Source organism: Staurois parvus, unplaced genomic scaffold, assembly GCF_062004578.1.
Source record: "Staurois parvus isolate SC_StPar_1 unplaced genomic scaffold, SC_StPar_1.0 ptg000827l, whole genome shotgun sequence".
Classification (NCBI taxonomy): domain Eukaryota; kingdom Metazoa; phylum Chordata; class Amphibia; order Anura; family Ranidae; genus Staurois; species Staurois parvus.
This window is the reverse complement of record NW_028318623.1, coordinates 7904157-7920525: the sequence shown is the minus strand read 5'-3', so window position 1 is coordinate 7920525 and position 16369 is coordinate 7904157. Positions and strand designations below refer to the sequence as shown.

General features: G+C 41.4%; 1 protein-coding gene across 1 annotated transcript in view; it reads left to right on the top strand.

Moving 5' to 3' along the window:
- LOC149443905 (cell adhesion molecule CEACAM8-like) overlaps positions 1-9407 on the top strand; it is a 31269-nt gene extending 21862 nt beyond the window's left edge. The window contains exons 5-9 of the mRNA XM_089655225.1: positions 1989-2117; positions 3888-3955; positions 5999-6028; positions 6289-6353; positions 7215-9407. Of these exons, the coding sequence (XP_089511351.1) occupies positions 1989-2117; positions 3888-3955; positions 5999-6028; positions 6289-6351 (290 nt within the window). The 3' untranslated portion in view covers positions 6352-6353; positions 7215-9407. The remainder of the gene's footprint in view (positions 1-1988; positions 2118-3887; positions 3956-5998; positions 6029-6288; positions 6354-7214) is intronic.
- The last annotated feature ends 6962 nt before the right edge of the window (positions 9408-16369 follow it).

Here is a 16369-nt window from a genome sequence, read left to right as displayed (position 1 = left end):
TATATAAAAAAATTGCTTTATAGTAATGGGTAACACGATCGCAAGAAATTATGCCTTAAAAAAAAAAAGAATGAGTTGTAGGGTTGCTTAGTGAAGCACAACAGTAAATTCCTCTCTGCAGTCCCAGGAGAAGATATAGATAAAGTTCATTAACACAAAACTACAATACTGTAAAGCTCAACATAGTAATGATACACACAGTATACATTTTATTTTCACCTTGGTAGTAGTTTATCATAGTTTTGTACTTTGTCCCGTATCTTTGAAAGGCTTCTCCCTGCATCCCTTTGTCTTATCTGCAAAGAAATGTTTCCCTTCAAGTAGGATGCTGCCCGCTCATTATAAATTCAGTATTGACATGGCCATCCATCAGTGGTTTCTTTCTGTAGTCCATGTGACCAAAAAAGATCCCTCACCAGCTTGTCTCCTGACTCGATGAGAAGACAACTTACATTTCCTGAATGACTGGGTTTTGTAGATCCATCTGCCCACTTAATGCCAAATTCAAAATCCTTTATAACAGTAGAGGCACCAACAGGCAATAACTTATGGTGACCTATGTCTGGCGGCGGCGGACATCGTGATTGATGTTGGATCTACTTTGGGGGACATTCTTTTATTAAAGGACTTGTTAACGAATGACTCCTGTCTTTTTTCACACCACAGCGTTTTTTTTGTGAATGGGTAGCGGTACTATGTACCCCATACTCATTCACGTGGGGGGGGGCACAATCTGGGGGCTCCCTTGCTAAAGGGGGCTTCCAGATTCCGATAAGCCCCCCTGCCTGCAGACCCCCACAACCACAACCCAGGGTTGTGGGGAAGAGACCTTTGTCCCCATCAACATGGGGACAAGGTGCTTTGGGGGGGGAGCTCCCCATACCCAAAGCACCCCCCCATGTTGAGGGCATGTGGCCTGGTATGTTTCAGGAGGGGGGGTGCTCGTTCGCCCCCCCCTCCTTTCCTGACCTGCCGGTCTGCATGCTCGGATAAAGGTCTGGTAAGGATTTTGGGGGGAAACCCATGCCATTTTTTTTTTTAATTTTGGTGTGGGGCTTCCCCTCAAAATCCATACCAGACTCGAAGGGCTTTTTTATTATTTTTTAATTGCCAGTTATTCTTTATTTTACATTCAGTTGTCAGTGAGAATCCTGCTGAGAGCTGAAACATTAATGCATGCTTTTCACTACTAAAATACTGCATGACTTGACAAAATAACTCAGTATTTTAGTAGCCTTTTTCAGTGAATTTACTATTTTTCAGTGCATTCTGGTCATTTGGGAGGTTCTCCTGGGGTTATCTTTTAAAAACGCTTCTAAATGCAAATGTGCATAAACACGGCTAAACGTCCCGTGTACATTAAGCCTTAAACTTTCATACCTCTACAGTTCCTTTGGAACCTTCTACCCTCAATACAGGGTGGAACATGTAACATATTTCAACAACCTCCTACCTTTACTAACTCCTTTCCCCCCGATCCTCCTTCCCCCATGACAGTGGGTGGGGGTTCTTCTCCTCTTACCTACTGTCAATTTTTTAAAAGAGCACAGCTGTGTAGAGCTCCACCAGCACAGTTCATTCATTCATTCATTCATTGATTTGTCGTTCTCAGTTTCTTGTGAATGAATAAACTGCAAGTACCATCTTCTACTATTGCAGATGGACTTGAGTTTCAGAGGACTGTGTATAGAGATAAGGGCTGGAAGCCAGAGGACATATCTGCAGGAGCCACATTGCACCCATGATCTACTGATCACAAGTGCAATGCTTTCCAGGCTCAATATTTCCTGCAACAATATGTGCTTTTATTATTCTTTCCATAAAGGTGAACTTATCCATTAAGAATTTGGGTTTAAAAACACTTTATAAATTTTTGTTTTGTTCAATGAAAATAGTTTTTGTTCATTTACTTTCAGGTGCTTTGATAACATTCTAATTCTCCATTTTCTCTTGTAATTTCCCTCTATCTGACCTATTTTGTCCTCCAGCTTCAACACTATGTCAGACCTCTGGAAGTGGACTTGGCGGTGGGGAAATTGCTGGAATTGTCATCGGCACAGTGTTTGGGATATTGCTCCTTGAAGTCATTGTGTACTTTGTTCTAAAGGCAAAAAGAAGTACAGTATAGTATTCTTCTTCCTGTGTTTGAGTAAACTTCATCATAATATATCGTTTAAAACGTATTTTTGATCAGATCAGCATTACAAAAAATGTAAAACACTTGAATAAGTACATATAGAAAACTAAGTAATTGATCAGATTTTCTAGTGAAGGAGTTCTATAGGATATTCAGGTCAAATCTGAGTTTGACCATAGCTGCCATGTAGAGCAAAACACACAATTTTATTGGATTAACAACATTTGTCTTTATTTATTATTATTATTTTAAATTAGATCACCCATAGGTTTACGGCCACCCACCTAAAATTGAGTAGGCCCCCTTATGCTGCCAAATGAGCCCTGTCAACGCATGGACCCTCCTAGAGCTCTGAAGGTATGCTGTAGTATCTGACACCAAGCAGTCAATAGAAGATTCTTTACGTTCTGTAAGTTGAGAAGTGGGGCCTCCATGGATCAGACTTGTTTTTCCAGCACATCCCGCAGATGCACAATTGGATTGAGATCTAGAGAATTTGGAGGTCAAGTACACACCAAAAACTCATAGTGATACTCAAACCATTCTTGAACATTTGCCTTGGGTGGCATTTTTTCTGACCCCTCCCCCCCGGCAGAAATGACACAGGAGGTGGCAGTGCACACAGGAGCCAATATCTGCAGGGCACACACAGCCAGCCAGTAGAGAGGAGAAGCCGAGTGGCTGGACGAGGAAGGAGCCTCCACTGATCAGACTTGTGGCAAGATACGTTATCCTGCTGAAACAGGCCACTGCCACTAGGGAATACAGCTTCCATGAAGGGGTGTCTTTGGTCAGGAACAATGTTTAGGTAGGTGGTACATGTCAAGTAACATCCATAGGAATGGCAGGACCAAAGTTTTCCCACCAGAACATTGTCCAAACCATCATACTGTCTCCACTTGCTTGCCTTCTTCCCATTCTGCATCCTGGTGGCATCTCTTCCCCAGGTAAACCACCGTACAGTACATGCACCCAACCATCCACATGATGTAAAAGAAAACATGATTCATCAGACCAGGCCACTTTCTTCCATTGCTCCGTGGTCCAGTTCTAATGCTCACATGCCTATTGTAGGCACTTTTGGCTGAGGACACAGGTGAGCATGGGCACCCTGACTGGTCTGCAGCTTGATAGCCCCATACACAGCAAACTGCAATGCCCAGTCTTTCTGCTTTTAACACATCAGCTTTAGGGACAACATGTTTACTTGCTAGTTGCTACCTAATATATCCACCGTTTCAGATGCCAAGGAAATTAAATAATAAATGCTATTCACTTAACTTGTCAGTGGTCATAACGTTTTGGCTGTTCGGTGTGTGTATATATATATATATAATCCAAAAGATAAGGCAGCATTGACGGAACCTCAAAGGTGTCCACTCGGTGATCTTATATTTAATATTTTAAAGAAGCACAAGGTCCTCTTCCTCAGATCCTTCTTTGGTCTTTAGCATGTGTTTCATCCTAACATCCAATCAAAACTTCATCACTGATTGTCAGCCTTTCAAGTCTGGTGAGTGCCACCTTATAGTTTGGATGATATGTACTCTGTACATGCTTTGCTGGGCACCCATTTCTCATGCAGTGGCAGCCATTGGATTGTATATGTAATGTTATCTTATGGATTTGATCATAAGATTTTATTATATGATCTTATTAATTGTATTTTGTACTATTCATCTTATTTTTAATTTTATCTCATTGTGTTTTTAAAACAATTCTTTTACACCACATTGTACCTTCCTTTTAGAGACTCCAACAAGTAGCTTAGTGTATGAGAATGAACATGTTTCTGAAAGGACTTTGCCAGGAACTCAGGTAATAGAATAATAATGATAGTTATATATATACATACACAGTATCTCACAGAAGTGAGTACACCTCTCACATTTTTGTAAATATTTGATTCTATCTTTTAATGTGATAACACTGAAGAAATGACACTTTGCTACAATGTAAAGTAGTGTGTGTACATTGCTGTACAACTGCTGTCCCCTCAAAATAACTCAAAATAATGCTAAAGCATTACAAAAACTCACAGCATGACAATTTTGCACGTAAAAGGGGAATAAACAACAGAATGCTTATCTCTTATTACAATACTTCCTATGAATACATGAAAGGGCCGATTAGAGTAAGGGAACTAAAAGTTCCTAAAATCTTATGCTCCAGTTCGTATAATAAACAACCATGAGAATCAAAGAGATTCATTCACTCTGTATGTAGAATCCATGGGGTGAAGGGGCAGAGGAGCTTTTCAGTACCAGCAGTATTAGTCCACCTTAATTGCTTTATTTGGTAATCTGATTATACTGGAATGTGTCTGTTTTTGGTACTGGAACACACCTAGGGGCTCTTTCCTGCACCTTTCATGTAATAAAGAAATGCCAGTATTAGATGTTGGAAGTGTGTAATGATAGTAGTAGTGATATCGCCACTAAATGTATGACTTCCAGCTGCAACTGGAGGTTCGGTGTCTCTTGGTAAGTGGACACTGTATTGAGTTTGCCTATATGTTGAAATGTCAAAATTCAGTCTAGTTTGGTCCAAATCTGAAAGCTCATCCCTAGTGATCATATTAGGTGTAAAGGACTCCTTTACCTGGTTATCATGGCAGATAGTAACTATATGCATGCACCAAACAGGGATGCCAAAGAAACCAATATCTATTATCCATTAGTGCCAGGCTTGTGTTTGAAATGGGGACAGTTTTTGGGCCACCTTCATGCTTAGTGATAAATGGCAAATAGTTGCTATAAGAATACCAGGCCATGCACTTGGAGGGTCTATTTATAAAACATTCATTGCACAAATGTCTGAAGTATCTGTGCATGCTGAACAAAATGTCCTGTAATTGTTGTAAGAAATGAATGCCTGTATCCTCAGCTACATCTTGTGGCCAAAATTTGGCAAAGTCCTCTGATTGAGATGTTTCAGAAAATTAAACTGCATTTTGGGCACTGGATGGAACTGAAGAAACAGGCATTAATCCTTTACAAGTGTGCAGTGGAAATGCTTCTGACATTTGTGCAACAGATGTTTTATAGGGCTCAGAGGTGATCGATTGATATCCTTAATAAAAAAAAAATGTTACAGAGGATTGGGACAAAAAAATCCTCCAGCCTAGTTCATTGGTAGACGTGTGTTTTGTTTCATTTCAATTCATTTTTTTGGAATGAAAATTTTATTTTCGGAGATTCGGATGTATACGAATCTCCCTATGGATGTAGTAACCAATGTCAATGAATCAAAAGAAAAAGTTATAATGAAATGAATGAATGCATTTGTTTCATTCGGATGACATCGCATGATGCGATAGTAGTTTGGGCCCATGGGGAAATTAATTCAATTTTCAAATTTGTTAAATAATTCAGATTCGGGTGATGAATGGATCTGAAATTCATTCCATTTGTCAATTTGGATGCACATGACGCCAGTTGATATTGTCCAATCCGCTCATGCCATTTCTTTTGGGTTGGTTTGGGTTGAACTATTGAATTCTTCTAATTCAAATCCTTCCAATTTGATAAGAGATTGAATAAATAGCAATCTTCTGGAATAGCTGCAAAATTTTTCGAAACTTCACCCAAGACCAAAAATGTACGAAGGGAAGGCCGAAAATACAAAACATATTCCGAAAACAAACTGGCTTAACATAACGAATATGACGAAACAAAATTCTTCAAAGAATGAATGAAATGAAACAAAATATATAATTCCAGCGTGCACACGTCTATTCATTGGTTCACTCATTTCTAGTAATACATAAGACTTTATTACCGTAAGATTTGTTATTTGTTTTATAATATAATATATGTGTAATAATGTATCATATTTAATATAAGTGTCTTTTATATGCAGGAGAAAGTGAGTCAAGCTTCTCACTATGAGGTAAGTATTATTATACATATTTGAACTGTGAATAGGAATCTGTATGCTGGGTATTTGCACTGAAATGGGTTTCCGACTGTTATCCCAGTTGTTGGTGTCCTGGCTATACTGCGTTGTCAGTAGGATGCTGTACTGGGACATCTAATGGTAACAACTTCCATATGAGAAAGATACAGAATATCTATAATTTCCATATACCTAAAGTCCCAGCCCTATAATTATATTCCAGCTCAGATGACTTCATTTCTTTCCACAAATAGGAACTAACATTCAAGGACAAATCCATATACAGCATCATGAAGCCTGCTGCGGGAAAATACTGAAGGTAACAAGACGTTCATGTACACCTTTTAATCTATGCAGATATTGCATTTCAACCTCTCCCTCCCATGACCATTTCCCCCTTTATATCCCTAACCCTGTCACTTCTGGATCCATTTTTTTTACGTTTTACACAACCATTCTAAAATGCACATTTGTTTTACATGAAATTGCACCTAAAAGCTTAACATATTGTATATTTTCTGAAAGCAGACCCTGTAGAATAAAATGGTGGTGGATTCAACATTTTGAAAGTGTTACTAAACCTACAACAGTAAAATCACTCTGTATATGCAGTAAAGCATGCTTGTTATACTCAGGGTGGGACCTAAGGGGTTAATCCTCTGCACTGTGCAAAAAGGCCGTTTGATCCTTTCTTCTCTGTTCCTCCCCTCTTTCAAGCACCTACCTCTTATCTCCTGATAAGACAGACTGAACCGTAGGCATTTTTCACATGCTCAGTGTGGTGTGTATTGCTGGAGAGTATTTTTTTTTTTGGGGGGAGATTGCATGTGGTTGCAGCATTGCATGACTGCGCAATTGTCAGTTAAAGTAACGCAGTGCCGTAACTCGAAAAATGGCCTGGTCAGGAAGGGGGGGGGGAAATGGTTAATTAGCTTCTTCCTCAGTCAGAGTGGCCGAGGTTTGACAACTCTGAAGCCAAAGATTCTCAGAGCTGAGTATTTCCGGGTTCACACTACCCAGGGAGATCAGTAAAGAGATATCTAAAGCCATTTTTTTTGGTCGTTGATAGAGCAGGGAAGGGTCACAGCCCCTAATAGTTTGTTTTATATTTTTATATAACGCCATTCACTTTTGTCTGCACAATATTTTTTAATGTTTGCATATCACTTTTTGTCTTTAGGTTTCCCTTCAGCATTTCTGGGATGCAACGTACTCACATAATACATACGATCCTCAATCAGCAAGGGGACAGCCTTTCCACCGTGAAACTTTCCCTGCATCATTAAACTTTTCTCAGCCTGAAAAATCTCTTCAAAGTGTTCAATGCAGTCCAAACCTGGCCATACAGTATTCAGTGTTTTCTATAACTACAGACCAGATATGGCCATACACTATTAACTGTTTGTAAATATATAATACTGATATAGTGTAGCAGTCAATGAATGAGGCCGCAGGCAAGTTCTTTGTTGGTAAAGTAAATGCCACTGAAAAAAAATCAGTGACCAAATAAGAAAAATGTTATTTCCCCCAAAGAAAATGGAACAGGCAGAATTTTTGTTTAGCTGTTACCTTGCTGTGCTGGGTGGTGGATTCAAACATATTCAAAAACATACTAATGGTTTGCTGAGCTTCTAACTAGGAGTTGGTCTTGGAATAAGTTAATGACTGTTGTAGGAGCATTAGATTGTAGGCTCCTTCAGAAATACATATGACTTTCATTGTGCACGTTATAATGCTCAGCAGAATATAATGAGGTATGCTTCTGATGAAATCAAGAGACTTCATCAGAGGAGTCAGGAGACTTCATCAGAGGAGTCAGGAGACTTCATCAGAGGAGTCAGGAGAAGCATCAGGGGAGTCAGGAGAAGCATCAGGGGAGTCAGGAGAAGCATCAGAGGAGTCAGGAGAAGCATCAGAGGAGTCAGGAGAAACATCAGAGGAGTCAGGAGAAACATCAGAGGAGTCAGGAATAAGTAATGAAGGGGTTAGGAGTACATATTGCACCAAATGTAGGAATGTACAGAATGCAGGGGTCAGGAGTGTATAACACACAAAGTGCAGGAGTGTGTAACTCACTGAGTTCAGGGGTAAGAACCCTAGAAAGCTCTGCAGGTATATGAGGTAAGAATCTTTGGGGCAGGGAGTAAAGGTACAATATCTAAAGTGCTACCTAAGTTGTTGGTGCTATATAAAGAAATGAGCACCTTCTTGCCATTTCTGTTTGTGTGAAATGCCATACATATTGTGTAACGAGTGTAGTGCACCCCTGAAAGAGACGCTGTTGAACTTAGTCCTTTTCTCTCAGTAAAAGCATGCAAAGCCAGGCACACAGCATTTTATTCTCTCTTCCACTGGCTCAAGGGAACAGTGTAGGGGTGTCATTTTAGAGTTTTATTGGAACATTGAACTTGGATGAGGGGGAGCATGGAATACCCCCCAAAACCGAAGAACTGAACACACTTGAGGACTCCTTGGCTATCTTGATGAACTGCTGAAGAAGAAATTTTCCACAGAATCTCTAATACTGGTGATGACTAGTAGAATCCTCGCAGAGACTAAAAGCTGCACACCGACTCTCCAGCACATGGACTATCTACTCAAGCAACCACGTGATCATCAGTTGCCTCCTTCCGATATTCACCAAGCTTTTCACAGTGAGGGAGATGCAGGCTCACAGCAGCATAAGACAGTTGGACACACTCTTACCCCCAACTTCCTCCTGGCTCTCTCCTGATCCAAATTGATTTCAGGACTTACATGTTTATTTTCCCCTTTTTACACATTATTGTCCATATTTTGGCAGGACATCTGCTCTCAGGCATGTGAGCATTTTTTGTACATACTCAAGAGATGTCGTTTCCCTGCCTTAAGTAGGAGCGTTTATCTATATTTAGTATTTGCTAAGCTGTAGTCAACCTGAGTTGAATTAATAGTTCATCTTTCTGTTATCTCTTCTGGGCTTCCAGCGCATTACATTCAGGAGCTGCATTCACAGAATCTGGGTTTGCTTGAAGGTCCTCTATGTGTAGGAATACAAGTATCCTTTCCTGGAGTCTGCCTAACCCATAGGTGTCCCGTGCACTAATCCTCTCTCCTTGGAGTGTTGAGTCAATAAACTTCATTTCTTGCATCTAAAAGTGGCTGGTGCTCCACTATTGCCAAGGACTGGACCCTGAGGTGAAATGTGACCAACCCTCCCTCTGAGTTATCTAACAAGCTTTGGAGGTCAGAGGGGTGTGACATCCTGAAAATATAACATATTTTGATCCTTCATTTTTCTCATGTATTGCACATAGCTTTATATTTCTTATTTTTAGGTCTTGATTTTGTTCTGACAAAGTGTTAACAATAACTAAAACATATAAAAACAGAATCTGTCAGTTTATTTATTTATTATAAGTTGTGATGAGCAAACTGGCCTGGGTTTGGCTTGCTGAAGATTGGTCTATACTAAATTCTGGGAGTAAATGGCAGTGAAATACAAAGATTTTGGGCTTGTTTTTCTTGGTGAAGTTTACTTTTTATCTTACTTTCACCAATGATAGGGTCTTATTTTCATCTCACTGATACTAATAATGTAGAGTTTTTTCCCTTCCACTGACACAAACAATGGAATTTATTTTAGCTCACTGACACCAATGAATGCGCATATTTTCCTTCCACTGTCACCAGTAATTGGCCTAATTTTAACCCACTGACACCAACAAAGGGGCTTAGTTTTGCCTATTTTTAACAATGATATGAAGGATTATTTTCCTCCATGGTCATCAAAAATGAGGCTTAGTTTATTACACTGACAACAACAATGTGCGGATTATTTTTCCATCCGTGTCATGATGGTGCTTATTTTTTCCACTAACACCAATAAAATAGGGCTCATTTTCCCCCATTGACGCCACTGCAATATGCAGCTTATATTTCTCCCACAAACAATGGAATTTAATTTATCTCACTGGCAACAATGATGGTGCTTATTTCCCTCCCACTATCACCAGCAGTGGGGTTTATTTTATCTCACTGCCTCCAACAGCATGGCTTATTTTACACTGCTCAAAAAAATTAAAGGAATACTCTGAAAACACATCAGATCTCAATGGGGAAAAATCTCCTCCTGGATATCTATACTGATATGGACTGGGTAATGTGTTAGGAATGTAAGAATGCCCCATCGTTTGGTGGAAATTACAATTATCAACCTACAGAGGACTGAATTCAAAGACATCCCAAAAATCAAAGTGAAAAAATGATGCAGCAGGCGAGTCCATTTTGCTGAAATTTCATTGCAGCAATTCAAAATGGTCCTCAGTAGTTTGTATGGCCCCCACGTGTTTGTATGCATGCCTGACAACGTCGGGACATCCTCCTAATGAGAAAACAGATGGTGTCCTGGGGTATTTCTTCCCAAATCTGGACCAGGGCATCACTGAGCTCCTGGACAGTCTGAGGTGCAACCTGGCAGTGTCGGATGGACCGAAACATGATATCCCAGAGGTGTTCTGTTGGATTTAGGTCAGGCGAGTGTGGGGGCCATTCAATTGTATCAATTCCTTCATCATCCAGGAACTCTTGCCACATGAGGCCGGGTATTGTCATGCACCAGGAGGAACCCAGGACCCACTACACCAGCGTAGGGTCTGACAATGGGTCCAAGGATTTCATCCCAATACCTAATGGCAGTAAGGGTACCATTGTCTAGCCTGTAGAGGTCTGTGCATCCCTCCATGCATATGCCTCCCCAAACCATCACTGACCCACCATCAAAACAGTCATGCTGAACGATGCTACAGGCAACATAACATTCTCCGTGGCTTCTCCAGACCCTTTCACGTCTGTCACATGTGCTCAGGATGAACCTGCTCTCATCTGTGAAAAGCAAAGGGCACTAGTGGCGGACCTGCCAATTTTGATGATCAATGGCAAATGTCAATTGGGCTCTATGGTGCCAGGCAGTGAGCACAGGGCCCACCCTCATGAAGTCTGTTTCTGATTGTTTGATCAGAGATGTTCACACCAGTGGCCTGCTGGAGGTCATTTTGTAGGGCTCTGGCAGTGCTCATCCTGTTCCTCCTTGCACAAAGGAGCAGATACCGATCCTGCTGATTGGTTAAGGACCTTCTACAGCCTGTCCAGCTCTCCTAAAGTAACCTTCTGGCAATGGCACATAATGATGTGCCATCCTGGAGGAGTTGGACTGCCTGTGCAACCTCTGTAGGATCCAGATATCTTCTCATGCTACCAGTAGTGACACTGACCCTAGCCAAATGCAAAACTAGTAAAAAAACAGTCAGAAAAGATGAGTAGGGAAAAAGATGTTAGTGGTCTCCACCTGTAAAACCATTCCTGTCTTGGTGGTCGTTTCATTGTTGCCCATCTAATGCACCTGTTGTTAATTTCATTAACACCATAGCAGCTGAAACTGATTATCAACCCCCTCTGCTACTTCACTGACCAGATCCATATCCCAGGAGTTTAAATGACTTGATGCTAGACTCTGATTAAAAAGCGTTCCTTTCATTTTTTTGAGCAGTGTTTTTCACTTTCATCAATGATATGGGGCTTAATTTTTCCCACTGTCACCAACATTGGGGCTTGTCACCAACATAGGGACTCAGAGGCAGAAAGTACATGACTGAGGGATATGCAGAATATCGAGGCTAATACTTACCACATAACCAATAAAACAACCACCCCCTCAACCTTCTCCCACCTGAAATAACCACGCGACTCTCCTTTTGGGGCAAAAACGGCCATAGCAGTCCATTCACTGTGTATAATTGTGTTGTGAACTGTGATTGGTCACAGTGATCACATGGTACACAAATGATCAATCAGAGCTAATCACAACCAAACTCAATTTCATTCAGTAAAATAGTTGCTTAACCGCTTCCATACCGGGCACTTTTACCCCCTTCCTGCCCAGCCCAATTTTCATGTTTCAGCGCTCTCACACTTTGAATGACATTGCGCGGTCATGCAACACTGTACCCAAACTAAAATTTTATCATTTTCTTCACACAACTAGAGCTTTTTTTTGGTGGAATTTAATCACCGCTGGGGTTTTTATTTTTTGCTAAATTAACAAAAAAAGACTGAAAACACGTTTTTCTTTGTTTCTGTTTATAAAAGTTTGCAAATAAATATTTGTTCTTCATAAATTTTGGCCGAGCTGTATTCTACTACATTTCTTTGGTGAAAATAACCCAAATTAGTATTTATTATTTAGTCTGTAGGAAAGTTATAGAGTTCTCAAACTATGGGATATATCTGAAAATTGGTCGATCCTGAAGTACTGATGGCCAATCTAATTTCTTGAGGTCCAAGAATGTCAGAACAGTACAGAGATCCCCAAATTACCCCTTTTTGCAAAGTAGACAGTCCGGTATTTCATAACAGGCATGGCGAGTTTTCTGAAGTTGTAATTTTTTTGTCATAATTTTTCGGAAAATAAAGAAATTATTTTCACTATTTTTTTTTTTTTTACATACTGTCACCAGTGCAGTACAGCGTCATCATATAACTGGCATGGCGGTGATCAGGGGCACTGACGGGTGACAGTACGAAAAAAAAAAATTGATCATTTTTTTATTATTTTTTGTTACATTTTTTTCTCTTTTTTTAAGATTTTTTTTCATATTTCACTATGACCAAAGTAGTATAATGTTACCATAGTAACGTTGTACTACTTTGGGGAAGTGATCAGTATTTTTTTTTTTTTTTTTTTTTTACACAATTTGCTTATAACAAAGAATTACTTTGCTATAAGCAAGCATTTACCTGAATGAAATCGATTCATTCAGGTTTTTTTCTTTTTGTGATTTGGCCACGGCTAATCACATGACACGTGATTGGCCCAGCTTGTGCATGTGATCGCTGTGACCATTCACAGCTAGACACACTTGTATACAATGGATGGCTTCCTTTCATGCCATCCATTGTATACAAGTGTCATGTGACCTGCTGTGATTGGTCACAGCAGGTCACATGGTACTGGCAACGGGGCCGGTACACAGAACTGTCATCGGCCGTGTCCGAGGTACACAGCCAGTGACAGATCGCGCCGCAGCGTGGCCCTGTGGGCATGTGCAATGCGCGCTCTGGAAAGGACGCCATATGGCGTCCACCCGGAGGGATGAGCTGTTCGCCCGGCCACCATCTGGCTATAGGCTGGGCGGCAACGGATTAACATAACTCTTACATAACACTTCATACAGTACAATCAAATAATAACTGACAGTAATGACCCCAACCGGGTCCAAGGTCTTCGAAGGCACTGTTACTCACATCAATAACTCAGCTGTATCTGACACCCAATGAAAAGGCCCCCAGCCGCTACTACACTGCCTCGGGGACAATACTACAACTACGTAGTCCCAGATACAGCCAATGAACTCCCACCTTACCAACATGACCTTATAATTGGGAAGGAACACCCCTACCTACGATGGGCCCAACCCATAATCCACCAAATGATCACTCCAACACCGCCTTCAAAGACCCAGCGACCCCTGCCGGCTGCCATGACAAAACAAAAAACGCCAAACACCCCAGGACACAAAATGCTGATCAAGGAAAGAAGATAAAATCAAGGAACCCAAACAAAACCAAACAACACGACAAACACAAAGGACAAGAGGAATAACAAAAACAAAACAGCAAAACAGGTCCAGGGAGGGAGGGCGGGAGAAACCTCACCCGTGCTGGCACAAGCTCCGACTGACACCCAGCAAGTCCCAACCCCTCTCCTCATCCTGGAAAGACCACCCTCAAACTCCAATACTCCAATCAGGTGAGTAACCACCCCTACCTACTGAATATCCTCCCACCCAAATCCAATCTCCGCCTCATCTGCAAGCCGCAGTCATGCTGGCGCTCCCCTTAGCTCCGTTCAGTCCAGGCCATGACTTATGAGCTGATAAGATTTCTGGCAGGATCAACTGGGTTTTTTTTTGCTTTTATTAACCACTAGCCTACAGGGCACTTATACCCTCTTCCTGCCCGGACCAATTTCCAGCTTTCAGCGCTGTCACACTTTGAATGACAATTGCGCGGTCATGCAACACTGTACCCATATGAAATTTGTATCATTTTTTTTGTGACAGATAGAGCTTTGTTTTGGTGGTATTTAATCACCTCTGGGTTTTTTATTTTTTCTTAAACAAACCAAAAACCACTGAAAATTTTGGGGAAAAAAAGTTTCTTAGTTTTTGTTAGAAAATTTTGTAAATAAGTGATTTTTCTCCTTCACTGATGTGCGCTAATGAGGCTGCAGTGATGGACACTGATAGGTGGCACTGATGGGCACTGATGAGGAGGCACTGGTTGGTGGCACTGATGGGCATTGACAGGCATCATTGATGGGCACTGTTAGGCAGCACTGATAGGTGGCACTGATAGGCGACATTGATTGGAACTGTTATGCGGCACTGATGGACACTGATAGGTGACACTGACTGGTGCTGATATGTGGCACTAATTGGCGGCACGGATAGGTAGCACTGACTGGCACTGATAGGCAACACTGAAAGGCAGCTCTGATGGGCACTGGTATGTGGCAATTATGGGCACTGACAGGTGGCACTGATCATCAGGGCACTGATGACTGCCCTGATGATCAGTGTAGATGTCCCCCTGAGGAATGCCGCTTACCTGCTCTCCTCTCCTCCTCATGAACTATCAGCATGAGGAGTGGACTGCTGATAACCGGCATTTCCTATTTACATGCGACCAGCTGTGATTGGACACAACTGATCACATGATAGAGCCGACGTCATCAGCTCTTTACTGCGATTGGTCTTCTGCTGTGTCCCAGGGACACAGAGCACCACCGATCACCGCGAAACCACCCCGGGGGCGCACGTGCGCAGATTGAGTGGGAGGATATCATATGACACCCTCCCAGAATGAGAGAGCCGCCGCCCACATGTTATTTCCTCATATGGCGGGTGGGAGGTGGTTCGAATTGTGTACACCAATGAGATGGCGGCAAACTTCAGGACCCAATATTTTTTCAGAGATGATGCTTTAAAAGCCCCTACAGGTCATCGGTTTAGGGTTACCTATGAATAATGGGCCTAGAACTACTGAACCCCCTCCGATGTGTGCGCAGATTTGTAACGTGAAGCGCAAACAACTTCTGCATGTAGGCGCCACCCCCGACATGTGCATTTACCCTCCCCCGGTCACATCAAACCCTACTTACAAACCAAAAACCACTGAAAATTTTGGGGAAAAAAAGTTTTTTCTTAGTTTTTGTTATAAAATTTTGTAAATAAGTGATTTTTCTTCTTCACTGATGTGCGCTAATGAGGCTGCAGTGATGGACACTGATAGGTGGCACTGATGGGCACTGATGAGGAGACACTGGTAGGTGACACTGATGGGCATTGACACGCATCACTGATGGGCACTGAAAGGCAGCACTGATAGGTGGCACTGATAGGCGGCACTGACTGGCACTGTTAGGCAGCACTGATAGGCAGCACTGACGGGCACTGATAGGCGTCACAGACTGGCACTGATAGGTGGCACTGACTGGCACTGATAGGTGGCACTGTTTGGCAGCACTGATAGGTGGAACTGATTGGCATTGATAGGTGGCACTGGCTGGCACTGATAGGTGACACTAAAAGGCAGCTCAAATTAAGAAATTTAAAAAAAAAAAAATCACTTTTTTTTTTATTTAAAGAGTTAATAAGAAAACCCCCTCACTGTGTAAGGGAAGATAAGGCTTGTCACCATGCTTCCAGAACAATATACTGAGACCATGAAAGGCTTTCCAAATAGATAAAATGAGAGAAAATGAATGTTAAAAAAAACAATCCCCAAAAAAACCAAAAAATGTAACAACCGTTTATCTCATGTCCAGCCTCGAACCTATGACCATGTACTCCCTGGACGGGCACACTCACTACGGTTGTTACATATGTATAGATTGGGTCAAACTGACTCTTGTTTTCAAAAACTGCCAACTGTCACCTGCCCAATGTCAAGTAGTTATAGCTCAGTGCTTAACCGCTTCCATACCGGGCACTTTTACCCCCTTCCTGCCCAGGGCAATTTCCAGCTTTCAGAGCTATCACACTTTGAATGACAATTGCGCGCTCATGCAACACTGTACCCATAGGAATTTTTTAGCATTTTTTGAGACAGATAAAGCTTTATTTTGGTGGTATTTGTTCACCACTGGGATTTTTATTTTTGTTTTGCTATGTAAATTAAAAAGTCCAAAAATTTTGAAAAGAAATATTATTTCATCATAAATCTTGGCCAAAATGTATTCCGTTATATGTTTAGTAAAAAAAAAAAAACAACCCAAATTAGCTTTTATAATAATTT